General features: G+C 36.0%; 1 protein-coding gene across 9 annotated transcripts in view; it reads right to left on the bottom strand.

Annotated features, from left to right (window-relative positions):
• Positions 1–2214: 2214 nt before the first annotated feature.
• The window catches only part of GULP1 (GULP PTB domain containing engulfment adaptor 1), a 148356-nt gene continuing 122598 nt past the window's right edge, over positions 2215–27972 (bottom strand). For 5 of the 9 annotated variants that reach the window (XM_087919824.1, XM_087919829.1, XM_026696928.2 and 2 more), the window contains 7 exons: positions 24637–24735; positions 23866–24003; positions 22759–22875; positions 20973–21065; positions 8880–9018; positions 8288–8382; positions 2215–5024 (listed from right to left, as the gene is read on the bottom strand). In XM_087919824.1, coding sequence (XP_087775950.1) covers positions 4953–5024; positions 8288–8382; positions 8880–9018; positions 20973–21065; positions 22759–22875; positions 23866–24003; positions 24637–24735 — 753 coding nt within the window. In that variant the 3' untranslated portion in view covers positions 2215–4952. Of the gene's footprint in view, positions 5025–7853; positions 7865–8287; positions 8383–8879; positions 9019–20972; positions 21066–22758; positions 22876–23865; positions 24004–24636; positions 24736–27972 lie in introns of all 9 variants that reach the window. The other 4 variants (XM_087919826.1, XM_087919827.1, XM_087919828.1 and 1 more) reach the window with 3 other exon arrangements.

Here is a 27972-nt window from a genome sequence, read left to right on the forward strand (position 1 = left end):
CGCTCCTATCGGCTCGTCAGAACTGGGCCGGGCCGGTCGAATACCAGCACTGGTGCACATCCTAAGATAAATCAATCTTAACAATACTAATGTTAAGGAAGCAACAGACAGATTGTTTCTTACTCTCGTATATAAATTAGCTACTCTTGAGGAAATCTATCGGGATCATCTTTTAGTAACTTGAAGGGAACTTTGCAGTAAGTTCAACTACCAATCTCAGTCACTGAAGTTAGAGCTGAAAGGGAAGGGAGGTCAGCAGGTTCTGACCAGTTCTGGAGAACTGGTAGTGGAAATTTTGAGTAGTTCAGAGAACTGGCAAATACCAGCTCTGACTGGAGATTTTACAGTACCCTTTCCCTGCCATGCCCACCAAGCCACAACCACAGAACTGGTAGTAAAAAAAAATTGAATCCCACCACTGGAAGGGATATCCTACAATAATATTCCCAGGTGGCCTAGTCAAAGTGCCTTGTCATACCTACTAGTATTCCACCTGAAAAGAGTTGCTAAAATAGCCCATTCTGATGGGAGTGGGCTGGGAGGCTGGAAAGAAGCAATTTATTGCTGGCTGAATAAATCAGTGTGTATTCCTGGCTCACTGATGGATAGCAAATTATGTTACTCTTCTCCCCAGGTTGACTCTTATGGAGCCAAATAGACCATTTGATCACTATTTCTCTAGGCTGAAGATGAAGATGATGCTTAGTGCCTTGTAGATATCTAATTTGTACCAAATTCATTCCTGGGTTTGGACATAAAATTTTGAAATATAGCATCTTGCGTGTGATGAAATGTTCAACTAATCTTGGGCATAAAACAAGAATCTGACCATAGCACTATCTTGTCTTGGTGGAATAGGTTTTCTCTCCTCTTTTTGGCTGAGGTTAAAGCATCAGAAAGGCTGGTTTCCATGGGAGAGTGTTGATGGGCTCCACTGCTGAATTTGAATAGCTGTCAGTTGTCAAGCACCAGGAGATCCAGGCATTTCAAATATGTGTAAACATTTATTGTAAGCTTAAGCTCTCTACAAGAATCTGAACTACTAACAGTCAAGAAATATTACTGGGAGTTAAGAACAGAAAGAAATTCAAGATGGGCTGGACTGAGGTGTTTTGTAGGTCTGAAGAGACTCAAGACTGATGACATGTTAACCCTACCTTTAGGCTCAGCCTCGTCATCTCCTACACTAATTGGCAGATACTTCTGCCCAATTTCCAAATGCAAAGTTGTAGCTATTCTTGGGGTGGGATTGTGCCTTGACTAAATATGTCTGGGCATTATGGTGTCTTCTTCATGTCTGCTAGGGCAGAAAAAGAATTCTGATAGAGTTCTTTCCACATGGAGGGCAGAATCATTTGGGCATATTAATAGGAGTGTGAGAGTGAAATCCATCTTATTTTTTTTTAACATTCCAGGGGAATTAAGTAAAAAGAAAGAAAGAAACCACACTTTTTGTAGTAAAAGAAACTAATAATCTAAAATATGCTAGGTGAAATACATTAAACTAATTATTTCAATTATGAAAAAAATATGCTGCTGATGAGGCAACTCTCTCCTCCCCCCCAACCCCCCCCCCAAAAGCACACATATATTGATCCTCTTCTAATTAAATCATTACTTTTATGTATCCTGCAAAGTTCTGTAGTTTATCTGAATTCATGGGTGTTTCAACTAGGACTTGATTATACTTGCAAGTTTATTTTGACTAAAGTGTAAAGGCAGAACCACATAAATCTGAATATGTATTTCTTATTATGCATAGCTCCAAAGAACTTACAAATAAGCACACATTCATAAATATTACACTTCACTTTATTTTTAATATACTTCATCTATGATTACATTGTGTATGCATATTGATTTAAACATCCTATTGATATTACCACAATCTCCCCATGGAGTTGTTTTTCTAGTGTATTTTTCTGCTTGGAGTTTCCCCTTGTATTTCACTGTGCTTGCTTTGGCTTCACAGCCAAGCTACCATTGCATGATATGATGAGGGAGTGTTGTTTTTCAGCCATCTTGTCAAAGAACCTGATACTTATCTGGGCTGGCAAGGAGTGACTGGTTCAACATGGCTGCCATGCTTAAGAGATGACAAGAACTTGGATCTCTCTACTCTGTCTTAGTAATTTAACCTCTGGCTTCATGCTGGCTCTTTACATGCCACTTTATACTTATCTTTATATTAAATAAAGATTCCGTTCAATGATGCAAGTTTAATTAAACCATTTATTTGAAGCAAAATAAAACAGACAGTTGGGATTACATAGAAATACAAATTTCAACCAAAGCACTAAACTGTTTTCATTAAAAATGTAATTTCTTGCTGCATTAATTTAGATGTTCTTGGACTGATTTAGATCAGTTAGATTACATTTAGCAATTTGCAAATCAATTTCCATAAAAATCAGTAAAACAATGATTTAAAATGTGCAAATATTTTCTGAATGTTCTCCTACATCCATTGTAAATGGCCCCTAAATATATGCTTATTATGTAAAGCTTTCTTTATGATAAAAATACAAATTCTATTTGTTTAAAAAAGCCATTAATATGGCTACTAAACATCCTTGTTGTACAAACTGCAAAATACTATTTGATGAACAAAATTATAGATGTGTGTCTCTATGATACAGAGCCTATTCTACTCATTAGTGATATCATATATATCTATATTGACAGGCACATGGGCCAATATCCAAAGAGTCATTTTCTATTTTCTCTTATTGCCGATGGCCCTGTTTCTTCTCACCCTGCCCATTACCCCATAAAATAATGGAGCCTTCTGGACTGACTTTTAATATGATGGGAGGATCTGTAGCCAGAAGGGAAGTAGGAAATCAGGTGCACTGTAGAAATGCATTCCATCCTCTTTGGATTCAGAGCATAGATATAGATACACATGCAAATACAAAAGAAGAACCAAATAATAAAGGAAGGCTTAACACAAATCAGAATATAGGAAAGACTCAGTAAGGCTATACAGCTAGACAGCTGTCTAATTTTAAGCATGTAAAGAATTCCTAGGCATCCGCTTAAGTATTTTTTTGAGATTGGAACAAAGCTTTAAAAAGTAAATACCATTGCATAAATGTTTTATTTTTATGTTGTGAACACACATGTAAACCTTGCAATATAATGTAAGAAACTACTCTTTTGCAAACCAAGTACCGGACCATTAGGGTGTTTTCCCCAGAAAAATAAAGCGAGCAAAATAATTTCTTAGGTTTCTTTCCCATTTCTCCTGAGCACTTCTCTTTATCTTTCTTTATATATAAAAAAGCATTTTCCCCCATCTTCTTTACAGTTAAAGGCTCCTTACAGGAGAGAAAAACTTTCCGAGAAAGGTAAACAATTTTTTGTACATGTACACTTTTGATAAAAATGGAAAATGGAAAAAAATGAACAAGCAACTTAATTTATGAATACAAAGAAATGCACAACCAAAATTTCATTTATTGCTATGCAGAGACAAAGTTATCTCAGTAATAAGCTCCCTTGCAGAAGTTATAAACCTAATTTTCCTTCATTAAGAATCTACCTTATATTCTTTTATCTTGATTTCTTGTATAATAGTAATTTGTAATTTTTTCATTAGGATTCAAAATGAAATTGTTTATCCATTTGTCACCCTTATATTCCAAGTGGTTTGAACAGGATTATCAGGTGACAATCCTAGGCAGGTTAAACCCAAACAGTACAATTGCATCAATGGTCTCAGATCACTTTCCAAAATATGTGTGGTTTAGGTTTTTGAATGCCATCACTATAGTAATGGAATCTTTGCAATTAAAGTGAGAAGTTGCCATTTACACAGCAATTTAACATGCACCACAAGCAGTGCCCTTAAAGCATGCACACTTTTAATTAACTTTCACAATAGGATTTTCAAATAACTATGTTGAGAAATACCATGTTGGGCCTCCATTCTAAAAATAGTGTGTAACATTGGGAATGTTTCTATGTACACATGGATGTGTTTGTGTGTGTTCAAAATAGCTAGTTATTGTATGACTTACTGAAAAATTCAGTTCTTGTGTATAAATTTCCGAGTACCTTCTGAAATGTGAAAAATCTAATCAAAGTTTTATACATCTTTAGGGAGTGCTTTTTAAATTACAAAATAATATAAAATAATTGGTATATTAATAATTGGTATAGTTAAGAGATTAGATATCGCAATTGTAAAAATATTAATCTATTTCATTTAGTAGATGCATGTTAAATACAATGCACCTAAAAAGCATAGAGGCTGCCTTTAACATTTACTTCTAAGTCAGAAATGCTGTGCACTCACAAAATTAACATATATTGGGGGCACTGCAATTCATTAGAAACCTAGCTTGATTTATGGTCTTTAATAACAATTTATTAGGAAGGTATGTTACATAAATTCAGATTATATAGACTGGAACTATGGTTTTCAGTCTCACTGTAATTGTTTACAGGAATGTATAAATAGTTACATTTTTATTATTTATTAAATGTGTTTGTCTCCCATTTCGCTGCGAGGCGACTCTGGGTATTTGATATTGGCAACAGTATTTGTGTGGAATTAAGAAAACAATTGTGGGGATTTTATTTTGAAAGTTGTTGTTTTCAATCATAGTTCCAAATGCTTGTTTGTTATCTGAAAGTGATGTGCAAGGAAGTTTAAAAAGACTTCTCGATGGGTTCCCATGCTGTACAAGTGAGTTGCCAAAAGATACAAAGGATGACCTGAAAATATGGAAGACAAAAAATGAACAGCAGTGTCATTTCATTTTAGCTTTCTGTATATGAGTAAATTTTCATTTTACAGGAATAATACTGCAACATCTGGAGTTTTGAAGAAGCAAATCTCACAGAAGATAATATGTTGAGAAACATTTTTGGCACATCAATAATATTTGTAATACATTTTAAATTTTTGTAAAAAGAAATTATTTTTAAATGTCTATTCCTGACAATCAGCACTTGCTGTCTAGAGGATCAAGGCAAAACACTGTGCCTTCCAGAGTCAGTCCCATTTTGAACCCCTCCTGGAACAGAGTAAGAACAAAGAATAAAGTAAGACACCATATCTCAGTATTAAAAAAATAACTTGTGTAATTTCAGGTCTAAAAACATTTGCAATGTTCTGATCTACATATACGTTTTTCCTGGTTATTGGGTAGATGATTACCTATGTCTCATATTTTGCACGACACATTTGGAGAGAATGTGGAATCTCTCCATGTACATTTTGACTTCATGATATTTATGCTTGCTTTCAAGCAAGACTAGATTGTTCCAACGTTTTTAAGAAATTGGAATCCATCCTTATAATAGACCACTTGACCATTATATTGAACCAAATATGTAGCTCTTCAACTATAAGGCAGAAATTTTACTGTATATGATTTGCTATGGTAGCCAACCCTCTGCTCAATGCTCTAATATGGCAAATTGTCCTGCACTAGAATTAGCCAATGAATTTTTTTTGCACAATAATTTTCAAGATATAAAATCATTCAATAAAGACAATTCAGAAACAATTCATTTATGTCAATATTTTTTAAATATACATGAAGGAAAGATATTATGGAGGATCTTATTTTGAAAAACTGTTCTATTCTTTTACAACAGAAATACTACCCAGAGCTAAAGAGCACAGAAATATTATTTACACAACGAAAGGGAAAGAACAAAGGATGTAACTTTTAACTTCATCCTAAAAAGATATATAGTTATATTTGAATATCAGCTTATAGAGAAGACGGCAAGGAAGTAATAGGCAACAGAGAGAAAGCAGAACTGCTTAACTCATTCTTTGCATCCATCTTCACGCAAAAGAAACTATAGCTCAACCCACCAAAAACAACTGTAAAAGACAGACCAGAAATAAAAGTTAAAATAAGCAAAAAAATAGTAAGAGAACACCTGTCTGATCTTGATGAAAACAAATCACCCGGGCCTGATGGATGACATCCCAGAGTTTTAAAGAAGCTGGCAGAGGTCATCTCAGAACCACTGCACCATATCTTTCAAAATCCTGGAGCACCGGGGAACTATCAGAGGACTGGAAAAGAGCTGATCTGGTTCTCATCTTCAAAAAAGGAAAAAAAAACAAGCCCAGGAAACTATAGACCAATCAGCCTAACATCAATACCCGGGATGATACTGGAAAAGATAATAAAAAAACAGATCTGCCAACTTCTAGAAACAAGTAAAGGAATAACTAGCAGTCAGCACGGGTTTGTTAAGAACAGATCATGCCAAACAATCTTATTTAATTCTTCAACACAGTGACTAAATTAGTAGACCAGCAAAATACTGTGGACATCATATATTTAGATTTCAGCAAGGCATTTGACAAAGTAGATCACAACCTACTTCTTAGTAAGCTAGAAAAAAGTAGAATAGATAGCACCACCACTAGATGGATTCGCAACTGGCTGACAAACCATACTCAACAAGTAGTCCTTAATGGGTCAAAGTCTACATGGAAGGAAGTAAGCAGTGGAGTGCCACAAGGTTCCGTCTTAGGCCCAGTAGTCTTCAATATTTTCATTAACAACTTAGATGAGGGAATAGAAGGGGAACTTACCAAATTTGCAGATGATACTAAGCTGGCAGGAATAGCTAACACCCAAGAAGATAGGCTCAAGATCCAGATGGATCTTGACAGACTAAAACACTGGGCCATATCTAACAAAATGAAATTCAATGTAGAGAAAAGTAAAGTCCTACACTTAGGCAAGAAAAACCAAAAGTACACATATAGACTGGGTGAAACCAGGCTCAATAGCAGTAACTGTGAGAGGGATCTTGGAGTCCTAGTGGACAACCAGCTAAATATGAGCCAGCAGTGTGCAGCAGCAGCCAAAAAGCTAATGCAATCCTAAGTTGTATTAACAGAGGGATACAATTAAGATCAAGGGAAGTACTAATACCACTCTAGAAAGCCTTAGTAAGACCACACCTAGAGTGCTGCATCCAGTTTCGTTCACCGCATTATAAAAAAGGTGTTGAGACTCTAGAAAAAGTACAGAGAAGAGCAACCAGGGTGATTAGGGGACTGGAGACTAAAACATACAACGAACGGTTGCAGGAACTGGGCTTGGCTAGTCTAGTAAAGAGAAGGACCAGGGGGGGCCATGATAGAGGTTTTCCAATATTTGAGGGGCTACCACAGGGAGGAAGGGGTCAATCTATTTTCTAAAGCGCCTAAAGGCCAGACAAGGAATAATGGATGGAAACTGAACAAGGAGAAATTTAACCTGGAAATAAGGAGAAACTTTCTGTCAGTGAGAACAATAAACCAATGGAACAGCTTGTCCTCGGAAGTGGTGGGAGCGCCATCACTTAAGACTTTCAAGAAGAGATTGGACTGCTATTTGTCAGAAATGGCGTTGGGATTCCCACTTGGGTGGGAGGTTGGACTAGATGACCTACAAGGTCGCTTCCAACTCTGATTATCTGCTATCTAGTATATAGTATATTTCCCAGGAAAATATACTATATGCCTTCTAAAAATGATATTATATTGGTAAGTAAAAGCTGCATTATATTTGAGATGTACACATGCATAGTGGTCTTTTACTCAAGTAACTTTCATATAATTTTTTAAATTAGGTCTCAATAGACTATTTATTCAGTCAAGGAAAAAATTAATATTAGAAAAAGGGAATGAACAAGACATTTTCTAAGTGATTTAACCCAAAATGTTAACAACATAAATTTGTTACATATATATATATTTAAGATAAACATTTAATAGTATTCAGATGAGAACTTCAATACGAACTGCCATCATTAAAATAAAATGTATACCATGATGTAACTTAGTAGAAATGAATTGAAACATATAGAGAAAATAATATACCAACCATCGCTGACGCTGCATATCCATGAAAGCACAAAGAAGAAATTCTAGAATTATTGCTAGTGATATCAATATAATGTACAGAAGTATAAAATACATTTAACAGGTAATTAAATTTAGCACTGGAAAATATATAAGGAATATTTTATTGTGCTTTTATTGTATTGCTTTTATCATAAAAGCACTATAAAATATATGTAGGTAATATAAAAATGTATAGAATTATTACATATATTTAATGGATAATCAAACTTTAGTGCTAAGTTTGTAACAAACATTTTATTATGTTTTTATTATATTCCCTCTTGTATAAAAAGACTAAAATATATGTAGGTATAACTTATAGATAGTTGGGTAAGTATTTTTGTGGCTTAAATCTACCACATTTTCCCAGCATTCACACCTGATATTTATATAGTTGTAAACATTAGGGATTACCTGCATCTCATCTAGTTTAGATTGGATGTCTGGAGGGAAATCTCCTGCTCCACAGCTGAATGGATCAAAAGGTTCTGCTCCAAAAAGGTCTCTCTCTAGAAAGAATAAAACATAACTAGTCAACAGAAAATAATGGGGGGAATGCATAAAAACTCGACCTACTCAAACCACTGGCAAAATCCCCCACCACCACCACACTCAACTTTGTACTGAACAATATGCTGTATTCTGAAAGGGCAATCTTTGAAAAGCTGAGCTTGTAATTTACAGCGCTGCCTTTGATCCTGGGATTGATTTAATTTTAATTTTCTTGTTTTTCCCTGAAATGCATATCCAGGATGCAACATTAGTAAGATGTTCTGGCAAGAAAGTCTTCATTGGCTAGCTTGTGTGTTTGGGCAATGACTACATTAGGGGTGTCAAACTCACATCATCATGGCAGCTTCATGTGACATACCACAACTCCCCCTTCACTAAACCGGGCATGGCCAGTGCGTGATGCATCTGGCCTGCGGACTGGGAATTTGACATCCCTGGATAACACAGTATGCATATATTCCTTTAAGCTACATCAAGGCATTCTAGAACTTACTGATCTCTGAAGATCTACTGGGCACTGGTGGAAGCTGGGTGCCATTGCGAGTAGGTGTTGATGGCTTTGGGGAGATGGGAGAAAATGGAACCATATCAAAGATGTCAGTGGAAGGAGATTTTGGTGTAACACTGCTTGCCTATAATAAGTAAAATAAATTAGGGCAATATTTCATAATACTAAGCAAACAAACAGTGTTGAATTTACATACAGAAAGGAAAAGGCAACATTATCCAATAAAGGTACATTGGAAACAGACTGAATAAATAGCTTTTGTAGCCCAAGGTTTATGAAACATGTCCTTTTTGCACAAATAGCAATTAAAATATTTCACATTTTGAACCTGCCCTGGGTTTCCTGAATGAAGTGAGTTTTAAAAATAAAAAAAAAGTTGCAAGAGAGAGTATAAACATGTTTGGAGTTAAGACAGAGATGCGCTCTTTATTGGGGCAAGAGATGATAAATCAGTATGAACAGCTATCTTCTTTTATTAATTCCATATTCTGTAATAGTACCATTAATATTTTGCCAGTCTGATAGAGTAATTATTCTAAATGCTGGCAAATATTATGTTGAAATAGTAATAATAATATTTGAAAATCGTTGACATCGACCAAAGTCACTGATAGTCATTTGCAAAAGGCAGCTTTACTTGGAACAGCAACAAACAATATGTTTAACAGCATCATGGGAAGTTCTTGGGAAGGACTCAATAAGTGGATAGAAATATCAAATTCAGTCTAAATATCAAGCTGCCTGGGCAATCAATTACAATATATTAAATGATATCACCCGATTCCCAACGATTCTGAATGGCCGCTGTAATCTGGAGACTTACATATTAATGTCAATGCAAATATGAATCTGTTTATTTATGCTTAATATTCCAAGATATCATTACTACATAAAACCTAAGGGCATATATAGGTTCAGCTAAATTAGGTTCAGCTAAATCTCTCTTTCCCTCCTTCCTCCCTCCCTCTCATTATGATGAATTATTACATTTGGCATTTATTTTTCCCCTTATTCTCAAACATCACCTTGAATAATGATAAACCTAAAGCAAGAAAGAAATGTGTAGCAGAAAATCAAAGTCTAGAGAGGTCTAAAACACAAAATAGGAAATCACCTAAATTGTTCTTCAAAATGCTTTGCAAAACATTCAGCTATAAATTCCATAATAGGATAAGACTTACAGGATTTATAATATCTGTATAATAATGGAACACATAAGATGCATGCAACTTCCCAGTTACCAAGTGGGGATGAAGATAAATTATATTTTGATTAGACATTATAAGTATCTTTGGGATTTTCCTTTGTGGGTCCCACATATTGCTATAGAGAGCTCTCGATTTTATCCAATGGTGCTTTGGTGTGTGTTTAAGGAATCTTTTCACTTCTGGGAACTTTATGATTATTGTGACAGCTGCTTCTGGTGAAAGACATTGGATTGATGGATTTTGATTAATTCTCCTTCAGTCCTCTAACTTCTTTATGACAGTTCATGTTATTCAGATAAACAATTTTTTGCAAGGAAGGAGCAGGAGGAAAAAAAAATCACTTTTCCCTTACTCAGTGGGAGAATCTTTTTATTTTATTCATTCATTAAGTAAAATGTATAATAACCCAATAAAACAATAAACAAACTTTTATTTAGAATTTATAAAACAGTTTATAATCCAGTATTTTATACCACTGTAATTTAAACAGGCTGGTTACAACCACCTTGGGAGAAAATTCTACAGTCCTTGGTACCAATATGTTCCGGAGTAATATTTTTGTGCTAGTATAAACATAGCATTCCACTATTTACTATTGCAGGTAACAATAGGAACTCAATTTATGACTATACATTGAATAACAATCTGGAATTGTGACAGCTTTGGAAAGGATGCTTTACAGCCTGTAAAACTTCTGAAAGTTGCACAATGTTGCACCACCATTCTTTGATGCCATGATCGTGATCTGGGAGCTTCACAACCTGCTTGAAGGTGACTGGTTACCAAGCACCCCACCATCATGTGATTACAATTTCTGATCTTCTCTGCCAGCATACCCAGAAACTGGGAAATGGAGGAACTGAAAGGGAAGGTTGCATTTTGCTAACTGCCTAGAGAACTCCCTTTTTTCTCTGGGGGCTGGATGAAAGAGCTAAGGGGTGATAAGTCTTTTGTGGGGTGTAGAAAAGTAGCTGAAATCGCAAAGACTTTGGCTGTTTCTGTATCTTACCAAAGGAGTTCCCTTCTGTGCATAAAGGAGGTGTGAACTCCTTTGATGGGTAAAGAAAAAGATTCTATTCCTACACCCCCTTGAAGAAATATCTTTCCATGCATGGAAGGCAACTTTCAGCAGGCAGCTCTTTTGGCCAGCCCCCTGAGACAAGAGGGAGCCAAAATTCAAACAGAGACTCGTCCCAATAAGGTAAGGGTCCTTCAGGAGTATGCGTGTGTGACGGGTGAGGGGAGATGGAAACCCTGGGAAGCCTGGTGTAGACAGAAGTTGCTCTTTGATCCTAGAATAAAAATCCTACTTGGATTTCGGCAGGCAGGATTTTCAGTTCCTCAGGAGAACTTCTCAAAGTCTCTCCCATCGCAAGGAACCTCATGCTCTTTACCTAAGACTCCATCTGCTAAGTAACCCACATGATTTTTTTAAAGACCACAAGGAGTGCCGGGATTGTGGTTGTTGAACGAAGCAGTCATATGGGCAATCACATGATAGTTCACTTAATGATTGTTTTGCTCATTGACCAAGATTCTGGTCTCAATTGTGGCTGTAAATCGAGGACTACTTGAATTGTTTCCTAGTTCATTTAGAATTCATTATTTCCTTAAATTATTTCCTTAAATGGCACTGTCCTATTTATACACAAAATCTTCAGTTAGTTTTGGTTCCATTTACAACCACTGAATCATTAATATTTTGGAACTAAAGAGGGATTACCACCCCAAAATTTATGTTCCCAGGACTCCATAATACAGAGTGAAGTCATTTGATGTACCATGTATCTATAACATAGATGAGCAAAAAATATGGAAGTTTAGACAAAAGTATCTCTAATATCCTTGATATTTGTCTGAACTTCCATAATTTTTGCACATCTATGTTATAAATACATGGTACATCAAATGTTATGTCTTACATTATGTACATGGTACATAGCATGATACATGTTATATTATACTCCATATTCTTCCAGATTTGTTCTGCCCTAAATTGGCACTGAACTTGTAGGGCATAAGAATAACTTGTAGGTTTCAAACATGATTTGAAAGCATTAACTAGTTTGGCATCTGAAGTACAGTTTTCAAAGACTTTCCTTGAGTTGATTTCAACAATCATCAGTTTTTCCTGAACATAGTGTGAGAATTATGTATTTTACAAGTGTACATCCACCAATGTATCAAAACTCTTCACTGAAATGTTTATGCAACTACCTTCCATTTGCACTTGAGTCTTGGGAAAAGATTCAGATTCATTAGGCAGCATATTAATTAACATTTACAATCTAAATTGTAACAAATATTGAAAAAGCTTCAATTTTATAGTAGTTTCTAAACCCTTAAAAAAAACTGAGTAACCCTTGATAGGCAATCTAACAAAGCTAGCATGGAAAACTGATTTTCTTTCTACATAATTGATAAGCATTGTTTTCTAGTTCCACACAAAACAAGCCAATAGAATAAGCACAACTCTATTTTGTGTGTGTGCACATATACCTCAATTCATGCACACATGCACAAAGCATTCTAAATCATAAATTTGCTACATTTATCTCAATTGTAATGTTAGACTGATGAAAGCTATGTGTATGATCTAATCTGTTACTTTTCCATGTCTTTTCCCTTCCTCCAGAAAAGCAAGTTTCTGAAAAATGGTCCAGCCTCATCCAAATTAATCCTCATATCCCATGAGGCTGACAACATTTTAAATAAGCTTCTTCTAATCCACTTATATTCTTAGATATACATCCAATACATGAAATTTCAGTCAGATCCTTTGAGCCAAGTGTAAGCCTTAGCATTATATTATCATGAACATCAATAGTAAATAGTAGAAATTAGATTTATTTGCAATTTTATGTTATTTTAAAAGGGTGATCTAAACTGTATTTCAAAAGGCAGAACAAATCTGATTATATAACGGATGCTTTTCTGCTCCAATTACTTCTGACTGGATCAACTTTTTGTCTTTTGCTATGATCTCTTCACTTGGTAAGTTTCTTTCTCTTTGGTTATTCATTCAATATTTACCAAGGATAGACAATTGCTAATTGCAAATGAAACTTACATGAATGAAACCCCCATTTCTGTCAGCCCATTTTTGAAATTATTTAAGCATGTTACAGCTCATAAGGTGGAAAAATGGTATGCCTTCTTCTTCATTTAGAGATAAAATGAATTTCACTAATAAGAAGATTCACATCTCTTACCGACTTTCTAGGAAAATATATGCTTATCAAATTGAGTTCTCCAGGGATTTAGTTTAGGTTGAGTGTATATGGGCAGGGCTCATACTATGTTTCATTTTGTGAAAAATATTTCTTTCTTTTTATATAAACATGTTATTTTTATTCACGTTATCAGAGACAAAGGCCTTAACATAAACTTTAAAAAGTAACTAGCCTTAGATTTTGTGAGCTTTATTTTTATATCTGTAGAGTAAGGGTAGAAGTGTAATAATTACATTTACTCCCACAACATAATCTGCCCACCCAAATATAGTAATATAGAGTAACAAAACCTTAATCCATAAACATTTTAAGAATAAGTTCACATTTTACAATATTATTTTAGGCCTAAGATGTAGGATGGTTTGAATTTTCAAAATGTTCATATTTTCTTAAATATATGTAAAATATCTGGTTTGTTTTCAACTACTGTGGATTAAGCAGTACTTTGATACAATTAAAATACGAAAAATAATATTAAAAAGACTGTATAGCAAGATGACATGTGGCGGTGGGATTCTGTGTTCATGGGATGGCTTTGGAAGACTGTTTTAAAAAGCAGTGGTGTAAATATTTGAGAAGACTACCTGGAATAAGGAGAAGTCACAGGAGTGAATGTAATAGAAGAACTATCTAAGCAAGGAGAGTCCTTATTGTTATACCCAGAAAAGGATATAAGTCTTTGTAACAAGAGATTTTTATAATCAGACTGCATGCACCGCAACTGAAGGAATCACAGAAAGAGAAAAAATATTCTGAGGATTCAAAAGTAGAAAGAAAAGAGAAATGTTCACTTTTTCTAAAAAAAAACAAAACCAAACAACCCTCATCTTTAATCCTATTATAAAGAATAGTTGCTGGACTTGGATCTAGTTTAATGAAAAGAAGGACTAGGTGTGACATGATAGCAGTGTTCTAATATCTCAGGGGTTGCCACAAAGAAAAAGGAGTCAATCTATTCTCCAAAGCACTTGAGTGCAGGTCAAGAAGCAATGGATGGAAACTAACCAAGGAAAGAAGCAACCCTAGAACAAAGGACAAATTTCCTGACAGTTAGAACAATTAATGAGTGGAACAACTGGCCTCCAGAGGTTGTGAATGCTCCAACACTGCAAGTTTTTAAGAAGAGATTGGACAACCATTTACCTGAAATGATATAGAGTTTCCTGCCTGAGCAGTGGGTTGGACTAGTTGACCGCTAAGGTCCCTTCCAACTCATTCTGTTCTGTGCTGTGCTATTCCACTTCCACTCCATTCCATTCTCCCAAAGTAATAATGTTTTGCATGGGGGAGGACAAATTTCCTTAGCTTGAACATTAAGTAATGCAGTATTGATAAAAGTCAGTTTAATATTTGCTTCATAAAAGTAATAGCAGTTAAATTATGCTTTTCCCATGATACCGTGTTTTTCCAACAGCACGGCCTTCACCAATAGGAAGGCCTAGCATGATTTCTAGGCATGAGGTGAAATTAAGCCCCGCCCCCAAAATTTAAGCCTATTTAAACCATGCGTTTCCCCACCATTTCTCACATAGTTTGTTGGAACTACATGAGGTGAAGAGAAATGGGGGGGAAGGGTGGGGGTGGGGTGGGGAGAAAACTTGCCTTTAGGAGTGCCCTGCAGGTAGCCTAGGCTAGAATACCCCGATAGCCGATAGAAGCTCCCCAAAGGCAGAGTACCCAGCCGCTTCAGGGAGAGGAGTGGCTGCCTGTGGGCCCTTGCCTTTAGGCAGTCTCTTACGAGTGATGGAAGCTCCCCAAGTGCAGTCACCAGCCACTTCAATCGGCCGGTAGAAGCGGCCTCAGGGCGAGCGCACACACACACACTCCCCTCGCCATGAGGCCGCTTCTATCAGCCGACGAAAACTCCCTTGAACGCAGAGTCCCCAGCCGCTTCGGGGCGAGGCATGGCTGCCCGTGTCCCCTTGCCTTTAGGCAGTCTCTTTCGAGCGATGGAAGCTCCCCAAGTGCAGTCACCAGCCACTTCGATTGACCGGTAGAAGCAGCCTCGGGGCGAGTGCACACACACACAAAACTATGCTTGAAATATGTTTGCAAATGTCCACATCAGCATTTTAAAACACATTGTAGATAAACATATGGCAACCAGTTGAGTATAGTGGTTAAGGTATCAGACTAGAAACCAGGAGACCATGAGTTCTAGTCCCAATTTTAGGAAAGAGACAATGGCAAATCACTTTTTGAAAATCCTTGCCCAAAAAAACTGTCTGGAGACTTGTTCAGGCAGTCTCCAAGAATCGGACACACTTGAAGAAAAGAAAAACAACTATGTGTCTCTTCTTCTCAGCCAGATACAATGAAATCAGAATTTGATTCCAATTACAGAATCAAAAATCAAAAACACCCAGAACAGTTCAAATATGAATAAATACACAAATATTTTGGAAAGTCTGAGAACTGAGTATTCAATCAAGCCAGGGACTCTAATTGGGGGATTCACAAGCTAAATCAAGCTTTTTGATGCAAAAATATACCCTTATGTTACAGTTGAGGATATGGAAAGCAATTAAAAAGGCTTCAGGAATGAGTTGAGGGGGACCCACAGATGAAATATAGGATGAGCTAGTTTTCAATGCACACAAACAACTTTGCCTGCATTAATCCAGTTTGAATTTGTTGGAAGGCTTGAGGAATTGTAGAAGAGTATGGGCTGGGGAAAAAAGATGCAGCATTCTCTTCCTTTCCTTCTCACATATCCACCCACACATCAGAAGTTGAATTAGTGCAGCTGGGATTTGCAACATGCAATAGGACTCAGAGGCTGGATCAACAAGAATTTAAATTCCACACTTAATCATTCCTGTTTAGGCTAAAGCTCAAAATAACAGTGGAATACTGCTGTAGCCCTTGGTTTGGCTTTCACATCACAGGACATTTCACTTAATTCTCTATTGCACACAAATATATAACATGAAGAGACTATTGATAAACAGTTTTTATGTTTAGGAAAAATGCACAAAACTATATAATTCAGTACTGGCAACCACCTGGAATCCCTGAAACTAAATAGTCTGTGAAATTCTTGGTGGTCTCTGAGCTTGGTGTGCAGATACAGATTAATAGAGTTGGAAGGGACCTTGTAGGTCTTCTAGTCCAACCTCCCACCAAAGCAGGAGACCCTACACCATTTCTGACATATGGCAGTCCGGTCTCTTTTTGAAAGCTTCCAGTGATGAAGCTCTCACAACTTCTGAAGACAAGCTGTTCCATTGATTGATTGTTCTCACTGTCAGAAAACTTCTCCTTGTTTCTAGATTGAATCTCTCCTTGGTCAGTTTCCATCCATTATTCCTTGTTTGGTCTTTGGGTAATTTGAAAATAGCTTGACCCTTTCCTCTCTGTGGCAGTCCCTCAAATATTGGAAGACTGCTATCATGTCTCTCCTGGTCCTTCTCTTCACTAGACTAGCCATGCCAAGTACTTGCAACCATTCATTGTATGTTTTAGCCTTCAGTCCCCAAATCATCTTGGTTGCTCTTCTCTGTACTTTTTCTAGAGTCTCAACATCTTTTTTATTGTGGTGACAAAAACTGGATACAGTTTTCTAGGTGTAGTCTTACTAAGGCTTTCTAGAGTGGTATTAGTACCTCACTTGATCTTGACTGTATCCCTCTGTTAATACAACTTAGGATTGCATTAGCTTTTTTGGCTGGTGCTGCACACTGCTGGCTCATATTTAGCTGGTTGTCCACTAAGACTCCAAGATCCCTCTCACAGTTACTGCTATTAAGCCTGGTTTCACCTAGTCTATATGTGTGCTTTTAGTTTTTCTTCCTAAGTGTAAGACTTTATCTTTTTCTACATTGAATTTCATTTGTTAGATAAGGCCCAGTGTTCAAGTCTGTCAAGATCCACCTGGATCTTGAGCCTATCTTCTTGGGTATTAGCTATTCCTGCCAGCTTAGTATCATCTGCAAATTTGATACATTTCCCTTCTATTCCATCATCTAATCATTTATGAAGATGTTGAAGAGTACTGGGCCTAAGACAGAATCCCAATGCTTACTTCCCTCCATGTAGACATAGTGCCATTAAGGACTACTTATTGAGTATGGTTTGTCAGTCAGTTACAAATCCATCTGATGGTGTAGCTATCTATCCTACTTTTTCCTAGCTTTCCAAGAAGTAGGTTGTGCTCTAGTTTGTCGAATGCCTTGCTGAAGTCTAAGTATAGTATATCCACAGTATTTCACTGGTCTACTAATTTAGTCACTATGTTGAAAAATGAAGTAAGATTGGTTTGACATGATCTGTTTTTAACAAACCGATGCTGACTTCTAGTTATTATTTTACTTGTTTCTATAAGTTGGCAGATTGGTTCTTTATATTATCTTCTAATTGGAATGAAATCGTCTTCCAATGACATGTTTCAATAACCCTGGAAATAGACTGGCTGCAGACTACAAGCCATGTATTCACTGGGGCCATAATGACATTAATATAAACTTCCCAGGAGTCTAAGAGGTTAACAACACCCCCCACCATTCATTATCTCTCAAGAGTTACACCTTCAATTTATTGCTTCCATTTTACATAAACTTTGAGTAGCTTATATTAACTAAGCAAACTATCCTGTTGTCTTTGTAACGGCACAGGCTCTAGTCTTTCATGAGTTCTGCACAATGAATTTTATTCCTGGAACCCAGGTTGCAGAAAAAAGTTGCTACTAATATTAAATACACAATTAGTCTGCATAAAGAAATTATTGAAAACTCCTCCACAGCCAATCCTCCTTGCATTTTTTTGTAAAAATGAAATACACAGACCAGCATATTGCCTCTTATTTCTCCAATTACTACCATTAATATGTTCTTCCGTTTATTTCTAAAATCTTTATGATTGCAGAAAATTTGAGGTGTTTATCATTTATCTTTGTATCTATGTATGTTTGTGTGTATGTATCCATGCATCCATTCACCTGTGCTATGAAATCTGGGCATTTTGGGAAAATACTGATCTCATTTTCTGTAACTTGTAAAACCTCGTGATAAATATTATATAAAGGATAATGTTTCTTTATCAGTACTTATTGTGGTACCAAGCTTCAGATCTGCAAATCCTCTAATTTCTTGCATTCTGTCATTTGCCCACAAGAAATTGGTCTAAATGTAGATTTAATAACTGACACACCATGTGTTAAAAGTCAAGACATCACTCTAGTGTTAATCAGGGTGGGATCCTACCTCATAACAACCAGTTTGGTAAGCGTGCACTTTGTGCATGTGCACACCAAACGGGTGCTGTGCATGGGTGCGCAGTACTTGCAAAACAACTTATCCTGAAAGCAATCACCATCTCCCACTAACGTGCGGCACTCAGTTGTGCTGCACAAAGCAACTAAGGTAAGAATAAAGGACAGCCTGGAGTCCAGCTGGCGGGTGGGTGGGCCCAAGTGAAGAAAAGAAGATCTTCAGAGAGAACTGGTTCGGTGTCAGCTGCTCTTCGGAGTACTGATTCTATAGAACAGGGCCAAACCGGTAGAATCCCACCCCGGTGTTAATGGATCTCTTTTTAAAGTTTGCCCACATTATTCCAAGCCATGTTCTTTCACAATCCCCTAGCCTATTCATTCAACAAGTTATATAAGTTTCTGCAATCAACTAGTCTCTGACAGAGTCCATAATTCAGGATATATTTTTGAAAACCTCTTTTTCAATTATTGGGTATTAACTTCCAGCTGTCCTCTGCCCATCATCCATAACTGGAGATGACCAAGAAGATAGAGGCCATCTTCAAGGAATACCCACAATGCCACTTAATCTGCCATCAAGACAATTGGCCTCAAGTTTTAACTGTGACTTTATTTATAACGCCTCTTTCCATCTATAGCTATCATACATACCTATAACATCTCCTGAACCTCTCCATTCCATAAGCTCTTATTATCTATAGGAATTTCAGACCATACTGTATCTCCATAAGAGATACCACCAAAATATCTTATAAGCACCTTGCTGATTGTCACAATCAGAATGGTACTTCTGGAAATCAATCTCTCATTCTTTTTTCAACAAACATAGGTTAATTTGAATTATTGCATGGTTAAGAATAATTCTAAGCACCTAGAGCTGTATACCCCACTTTTATGACAGATATTTATTTAAAATTCCCTCTGTTCCCTGAGGTATGTTTTATAAAACAAGCCCACTGTGTATGTATGTAATATCAGAACTCTCATTCAGCAGAAATGTTTTGCATAGTAGTAATGTACGTTTTGTAATGAGAATTTCCAAACTTACATCTTATAAGCTGCCTCTACCCTTTACTCCCTTAAGACATTCCTTAAGATTGGGGAAAGCTGCAAGAGTTAGGACAGGGATGCATTTTAAACTTGTGAAACTGTGGAAATTACCTATAACTGATAGGTAATTGTTCCATCCTTACCTTCTATAACAACTTTTATAGTGAGGTTCCCCTTAAATAGTACACTGACAGCAAATAGATTGGGCTGAATTCAGATGTTGATAGAAAAGTAATTACAGAAAGTCTTGGTAAAGTTTTGTAGTTATCTATGTGGAAAAAAAATGGTTCCATGGCTACCCTATGAGACAAGGTTTGTGTGCTTGTGCAGATAATTATGTGTTTGTGAGACAGAATACGAATATGGACAATAGGAATGAAACATTGATTGTGAGTATCAAAGAAGGCACTGTATTACATAGACAACCTTCTTTGCTTTCCATACATAGCTGCAACATTAATAATGCTATGAGTTCGAGTTCCACTTTAAGCATGAAACTAAGTGGGTGACTATGGGCCAACCACTCTCTCATAGACCAACAGGGTTGTTGTTTCGTTGGGGTAAACAAGAGAAGGAAGGAGTATTAGATATCTTAAAGTCACCTGGAGTTATTTATAAAGTAATAAAGGTACAGATACAGATAATCAGAGTTGGAAGGGACCTTGTAGGTCATCTAGTCCAACCCCCTGGCGGGAGACCCTACACCATTTCTGACAAATGGCAGTCCAATCTCTTCGTGAAAGTCTCAAGTACCAGCAAGACTTGCTTCGTAAAGAGAGATGAGAAATTCAATATATACACCAGACTGTCAATTATCTGGAAGCCTGCACTCACAAACAAAAACATCTCCACAGGCAAACCAAGCAAACACCTGAGCACAAACAGACCCCCCTGATACCTCCATCTCAAAGACACCCCAACCAGGCACCCAGATGAAACCTAGCTTCCTAATAAATGATAGCCGTCTGCTTACTCAGAGCCAAGCTGCACTAAAAGCCTCCAATACAGGAACACATTGTTGCCAGCCAATCAAGACAAAAAAAATGCTACAAAACAGGCAGAAGATATTAGAAACACCAATCAAGCAGAACACAGCAAACTCCAAGACCAATAAACACAGACCAAGACTCCCAACCAATCAGGATGAAGAAAAAACCATTCTAACACAGCAGTAGGCTAGCACCAAATTTAAAACAGAAACAGCTGTGAAAGTCTGACTCACAGACAAACTCAATACAGAAGCCTGATGATGGCAGACGAGATTCTGCTGAAATGTTGCTACAACTTTAAAAGCACGCACACACACACACACATATATAATTTTTTTTCTTATAGTTCAATGCTGGTTTATGATGGAAATAAAATTCAGTATACTTACTGGCAATGTATGTACTTGGCTTATTCTTAACTGCTTCTCCAAATCTTGCACCTTATTTTTTAGCTCCAGATTTTCTGTTTCTAATTCATTAATCTGAAGAATTTTCATGTATTAAAAAAATCAGAGAAATAATGTCAAAGTAAATTCATACCTTATCAGAACTACATTGAATAAGCCTACAGAAATAAATCAGCATGGAACAAAGCATTTATCATTAGTAAATTAGTCTACAAAAATAAGGTGTATTTCTGGTGTTAACATCATCATCATCAGTATACCAAATTTGTATCATATTTGTATGATGGAAAAAACTGCAATATTCATTTACTGCATTAATTAAAAGGAACCATATTTTAAAGTTACCTAAAGTGGGTAACAAATTTATTTCCACAATAGAGGAAATAATATATATATAAAATTATACATATAAAATTATATATATAAAATTATATATGTAGGTCTAGGTGTGTTCGGGTCTTTTCCCATGTAAGATTAAGAGTATCTTGGCGACGTTTCGGAGAGGTCCCACTCGCCATTCTCAGGCTGGTGCTTTCGGCTTCATGCCAGTGCAAGCAGTGTGTGATCGGAGCTGCCGTCTCTCTATAAATACTGGTGGAGGGGCTGGTGTGCTGGGCTGTGTGGAGGCTAATGGAAAAAAGATCACTACAAAACAAACGACCCAGGAAATTACAGCACAAGATCCAGGATATCTCCACAACAAAACTCACACAGCCCATTATACCAACATCAACTCCATCAACCAATCAAAAGGCAGCAACGCAGCCAACCAGTCCAGCACACCAGCCACCCCCCAGTATTTATCGAGAGACGGCAGCTCCGATCACACACCGCTTGCACTGGCATGAAGCCAAGAGCACCAGCCTGAGGATGGAGAGTGGGACCTTGCCAAGATACTCTTAATCTTACATGGGAAAAGACCCGAACACACCTAGACCTACATACCTGTACCCATGAAAATCTACGAAAACAAAATTATATACATATACATATATATATATACACACACACACACACACACATATATATACACACACATATATATATAACATTATATTATTCATGAATGACTTCACATAAAACCATTTTTTTCACAAAATAGATACATAAATATATTTAGCAAAATTAACAGAAATCATCCGTTTTTATCTTATTGGGATCCTTTTGCTGCTGGAACGTTCAGACAGAAAGATATATTTTCCATTTTTTCTTAAAGTTCTTTAGTCCTCTGAGACAAATTTGGAAAAACACAGTAGGCTTCTAGGCAAGAAGGAAAATGATCAAAACACACCTTCCCGTACTAGGCTGAAGAAACTTCTACCAGCAGAAGGGCGAGAATTAGATACAGTACCATCCATTCTGTGTGCAAGTTGAAATTTAGCCCATGTTCTTTTAAATAAACAGATTATTCTCCCATATCCTATAGTGAAGCATTCCAAAGGTTTCTTATTGCCATTTTTGTTTTATTTTTTATCAAGTTACTCTGTTCCCCATTTTCTGATTTATAGTTTATTTCTGGGACAGCTATACATCTACAGCCATAACACCTAACATTTTAATAACACCTAACATTCAGCTGAATCCATTTAAATATAAGTCAAATATAACGTAGTTACTACAAATGGGACTTCAAATCATATATCTCCCATTAATAAATATAAAATGACGAAGATTTTTATTCCATATATGGAATAGCAATGTTTTTTTTAAAAAAGAAATAAATAAATTTTAAGACATTTGTTAAACTGAGACAGACTATGGAACTTACTCTTTTCTGTAATCCAGCAATCTGTTTTCGTGTTTCAACATCCTTTCCTCCTGATTCTAGGAATTTTCTGTAAGCAAGGTCAAATGCTTGGCCAATAGTTAAAGTTATCTCTTCTGCCTTGAAATAAAACAAGTCTTACCATTAGCATGCAATGGTAATGTTGCAAAGAATAGAGGCTTGTATTGATTCACCATCTATAATATTAGGGAAACTATTAATACAAAAAAATCACAGCTGGCTCAAAAATGTTCATGCCATAGAATCAATAAAATACGAAATGAAAATAGAAAAAAAACCCAAATTATTACATAATTCCACTGAAGGGGCTTGATGGGGCTTGATGTACTGAAGTCAGGCCCTGTCATAAATTGATTTCTCACATTAAATAAAAATATATGAGGAATATATTTCTAAAGAAATAAAGACATGATTTTTGTATAATTTACCAACTAATTGCTGCATTGTGGTTATTTTGTACAATGGGGTTTAAGTGGAGGAAAAATACAATACAAAAATTATAAAATATTAACTTGTTGTAAATATAATTAAGAAGTCTATGGTAGAAGTCTATGGTAGGATACCATACTAAAGAGCACATAACCTTCATGAAGTTTCAAGTGCAGATTAAAAAATATTCATATGGGATAAAGATTTGGTCACATTTATTACACCTGTACCAAGTATTGTTCAAGTAAGCACATCAAAATATTATAACTGGTTAGCTATTCTAGACGGCGAAGAGCCTAATTGGTGCATGCATTTGGACTGTTTCCTAACAAGTAAGCACAATCACCTATCACTTTCAATCATAATCATGTGTCACTTTCATTCAATGTAGAATTGGACCTCTTAGCATTGGACTGATTCTATGATATTCAAATGTATATGTATGTACTATATTGGCAAAGAACAACAGAAATTGAAAGCTTAGAAAACATAAGTTTTAATCAAAAGAAAAACCATCAATTTACTTTACTTACTATTTTCTAAAAAAAACAAACCAAAAATGGGAGGAGCTCTTATTAAAAAAAAAGGCAGGAGGAACAATACAACTTTTCAATATTAAAAGAATAAATTCAACCTGTTTGAAAGTCTATGTATACTTACACATTTTTCACTGTCAAAGACATAACACAAGTGTTTATTTGATTCAGAATCTTTGCATATGAAAGTGAATATTCTTTTGTCGGTTTTGTCATCAGCACAAAATGATATTCTGTGGAGCTGGCAGTTGTGCAGGACTTCCTGCAAATAACAAATGTGCAATTACCTCTTGGAATTACTTTTTGACTGCTAAATATTATTTATTCAAGACGCCCAGGATGAAGCAGAGTCCTCTTAACAAAACAACAAAACAGAATATGTTTTATTCTTGTAGTCCTCAATATTGATTTTAATACTGAATTTATATATTTTTGTACACAGTGGTGTCTGCACAGAGAGTCAAATGGTAAGTCTGATGAAAACAGGATTGTGCTGTAACAACTCTGCTTTTGTCCTAAGGAAAACAGCAGAAGCTGTGGATGTCAATGTTACTCCAGCTGCATTATTAGATACAATTGCAAAGTAATCTGGGTCTAATTTTCAGTTTCATTAGACAAGGGAACAAAAACACAAGATTCTCCATTATAAATACTTGAGAAGATCCAACTTCAGTCACAGGATGTTTTTGCTGTATGATACTCAAGTTTCTGCATTGATAATTATACAATTATTACTGTATATTTTCCCAATTGACACAATTTTTCTATGTAAAATATTGCAGAAGTAAATCAAGTCATCCCAGTTTAAGTATTTATAAAGTAATCCAAATGGCATGGGTTATCTTGCCTTGGCTAAAATTTTAAGGGGTAAAGAGAAATAAGAAGACAATCTTACCTTTGTTTTTGGATCTAGAATCTTTACGCCATATATGGAAATCTGTAACTCAACTTTTGGTGTTTTTTGGCCTTCAGATTTCTTAATATGTCTTGCAAACTGAAAATCAGAGAAAAATAATCATAAAGAATATTTTAAGATCTTACTTATATTATGTTCTTATGTCGTAGTTTCCCCTAAATTCAGATACTTTTGTCATTTTTTATTCATAATTTAATTTCTATTCTGCCTTTCTGTTTATTTCAACATTTACTAAATTATCTTATACTTTATTTCTTTAAAGAATTTTTTTTTTAGGAAACAGGGTTTAGTTGTGTGTCTTTCTTTTTCTTCCTTTCTGCCAACTCCTGGGATTGGTAGTTCACTGGCTCACCGTCTCTTTGGAGAATTTTCACTTTGCAAACCTATAGTGGCTACTGCCAAATTTATGGACATCTCATGGCCAAAAATGAATTGATTGGAACTATTAAAAAATACTGGGCTCGGGGTTCAATCCTACCAGATATTCTAGAAGGATAACATGATTATCAGAACTATCAAGGGATCTCAAGACATTAAAGCTCACAGAGAGTGTGGGGGGGAGGGAAGGAGAGGGAGAGAGAGAGAGAGAGTATGTATATGCTTGGGGTGTTTGTATGTGCGTTGGTATACATGTGTGTGATATAAGTTCATATGCTTTAGGAATTATTCCTTAGTATGATTGGAGCTTCTTGTGAGGATTCATGGTGAGTTCTGTACATGTCCCTCGAGGATCAGGAATGGCATTGTGGCAAAGGTCAACAGTCAAGACAGCAAATTCTGGTTGATGAAGTGTCTCCGGAAAAAGAAGAGAATGGGTTTGCATTCTGGACAGGTGATCCTCATGAATATAATCTTGACAATAGATGAGAAAGACTATGTCGAAGTAAGTCAGATATTTCTGGGAAATCAAGGAGCCAACCAAGAAGAAATGAGAGAAGAAATGATTGGCTAGGCCATCACTATATTCCTCAGATCAGCCAGAACTCCCAACAGCATTTATAAGAGATAATTTGTTAGGTCTAATCTGTCAGCTCTTCCAGGATTTTTTTATTTAAAGAACTAGTATGTCCACCTATCCCATTGTGATAATAGGCATCTTGCAACAATCAACGAAAGACTTATTACATATTGTAGTCTTCCCATCAAGAAACCATAACAAGACACATTAGTCACCACTTGACTTAATCCCATCCTAGGCCCAATGTTTGCAGGAAGAGCCAGGTCTTTGTGACCTTCTGGAAGGGTAAAAGAATATGGTACCCAAATCTCAAGTGGGAGACTATTTCAAAGGCATTGGTAACTACAGAGAAGGCATGCCTCCAATGTCTCAGTAGATGATGCATGAGAGAAGGGAGGTTGGCCTCATCAGGAAATTACTGGAACTCTGTTAAAGAGCATAAATACACAATCTTGCCAACCTAATATTCTCTTTCTCTCTTGCTCTTCTCCCCCTGCCCCCCATAACAAAGAAAATCAAGGTGGATTAATCTTGAGTTTCTTTCTTACTTATTCCTGCTTCCAGGGACAACCTGTGTTTACCTAGACTTTTGAATTCCATCTTTAAGACCATCTCCATGAGTTTTCATTCAATTTGTTTACCGTCCCTGTAACACTGTCTCTGTAATTTAGTAATTAATCAGTGCTGAATTTACTTCCCTATGCTTAGAATTTGGCTTAGTCCAATTGGTGGGTTGTGGTGGCAGTACAAACATCCTTATAGTCTGGTACATAAGAAAGATTGCGCTGGTAAGGTTCTGTTGCAGAAAATGTTTCCCAAACTTTAATAAAGTACAAAAATGTTCTAATGTCATAGATGTTATAACATCCTATATTAATTACCAACAAAGGAAACTTGATGTTACAACTGATGCCAAATTATTATTATTATTATGATCCTGTTCTATTGTTTCCAATAAGCTGATTTATTTTTCAAGCCTTTCCTTTAAGTAGTGGAAAGTAAAACAACATGCAGAAATGTTACTGCCCTCTTTGATACTGCAAGGAGAAAGAAAATCATTTAGAAAAAAGAGGGAAAGCAACATATCAGCAGGCTTCCTGCTTCTGAAAGTTGTCTCTGAAAAATAGCAGAACAGTGAAGAGAAAGAAATTAGAGGTAATCAGCTGCCTTGGACTTCATTGTTCAACAGCCCCAGAGAGGTGGTGGAATCTGTGATATAAAACATCTGGAGAATTCAGAATTTGTCTATATCTGTGCTGGTTTCAAAATGTAGCCCTTTAACTGGATTAAATCTGTTGGCTAATGTGCCATTCTGTATTTTTCCAAACATCACTTGCAACCAGAATCTCTATGATTTGTGGCCGGGGTAATATTTTAAGAAAACGATTCTAGATATCCTGTTTTAGGTTTTTAATATTTAAAATTATGGAAAATTCTATTTCGGAAAGATGGAATACTTTGTAAACACCTATGGAGCTACTACACTTTGAACATCTATGGCCCCCTGATTTTATGAGTTATAGTTTAATACAGAGAAAAAATTCTTTATGAACAGAAAAAATAGAGTATTCCAAGTAAAACTGAATATTCCAGCAGGATGATGGTAGACTATGCAATAAGGCTTTTCAACGAACTAAGCAATATAGTAACTGAAATGCCGATTATTTGAGATAAATTAAAATTTGGGATTTTTTAAAAATTATTCCTGACTCTTTTTTCCTGTGGAACACCAGCCCCACCTGCTGGTAAAAATAAAAATGTACTATGCATTATGTTTTATATTGAGGTAACAGTGCAAATGAGGCAAACATCATGTTTTTATATAATTAACTTGTTTATCTCTGACTATAGAACTAAATTAATTATAAGGGATTATGACACACCTAATTATAAACATAATGCAGTCATAACTGAACAATGCTTCAGCAAATGCAAAATTTCACAGCCATTGTGAAACAGAAAATTAACAGAATCCCATGTGCCAAACAAACAAAAGCCAAACAATTTTCCAAACAAAAATTAATATTTAAAATACAGGTAATCCTCGACTTACAATAGTTCATTTAGTGACCATTTGAAGTTACAACAGCACTGAAAAATGTGATTCATGACTATTTTTCATACTTTTGACCGTTGCAGGATCCCCATGGTCACGTGGTTTATATTCGGATGCTTGACAAATGACTCACATTTATGACAGTTGCAGTATCCTGGAGTCATGTGATCCCCTTTTGCAACTTTCTAACAAGCAAATGGGGAAAGCAGATTCACTTAAGAACTGTGTCATTAATTTAACAACTGCAGTGATTCACTTAACAAATGTGGCAAGAAAAATCGTAAAATGGGGCAAAACTCGT

This window comes from Pseudonaja textilis, chromosome 1, assembly GCF_049901715.1.
Source record: "Pseudonaja textilis isolate UNSWEBS1 chromosome 1, rPseTex1.2, whole genome shotgun sequence".
Taxonomy (NCBI): Eukaryota; Metazoa; Chordata; class Lepidosauria; order Squamata; family Elapidae; genus Pseudonaja; species Pseudonaja textilis.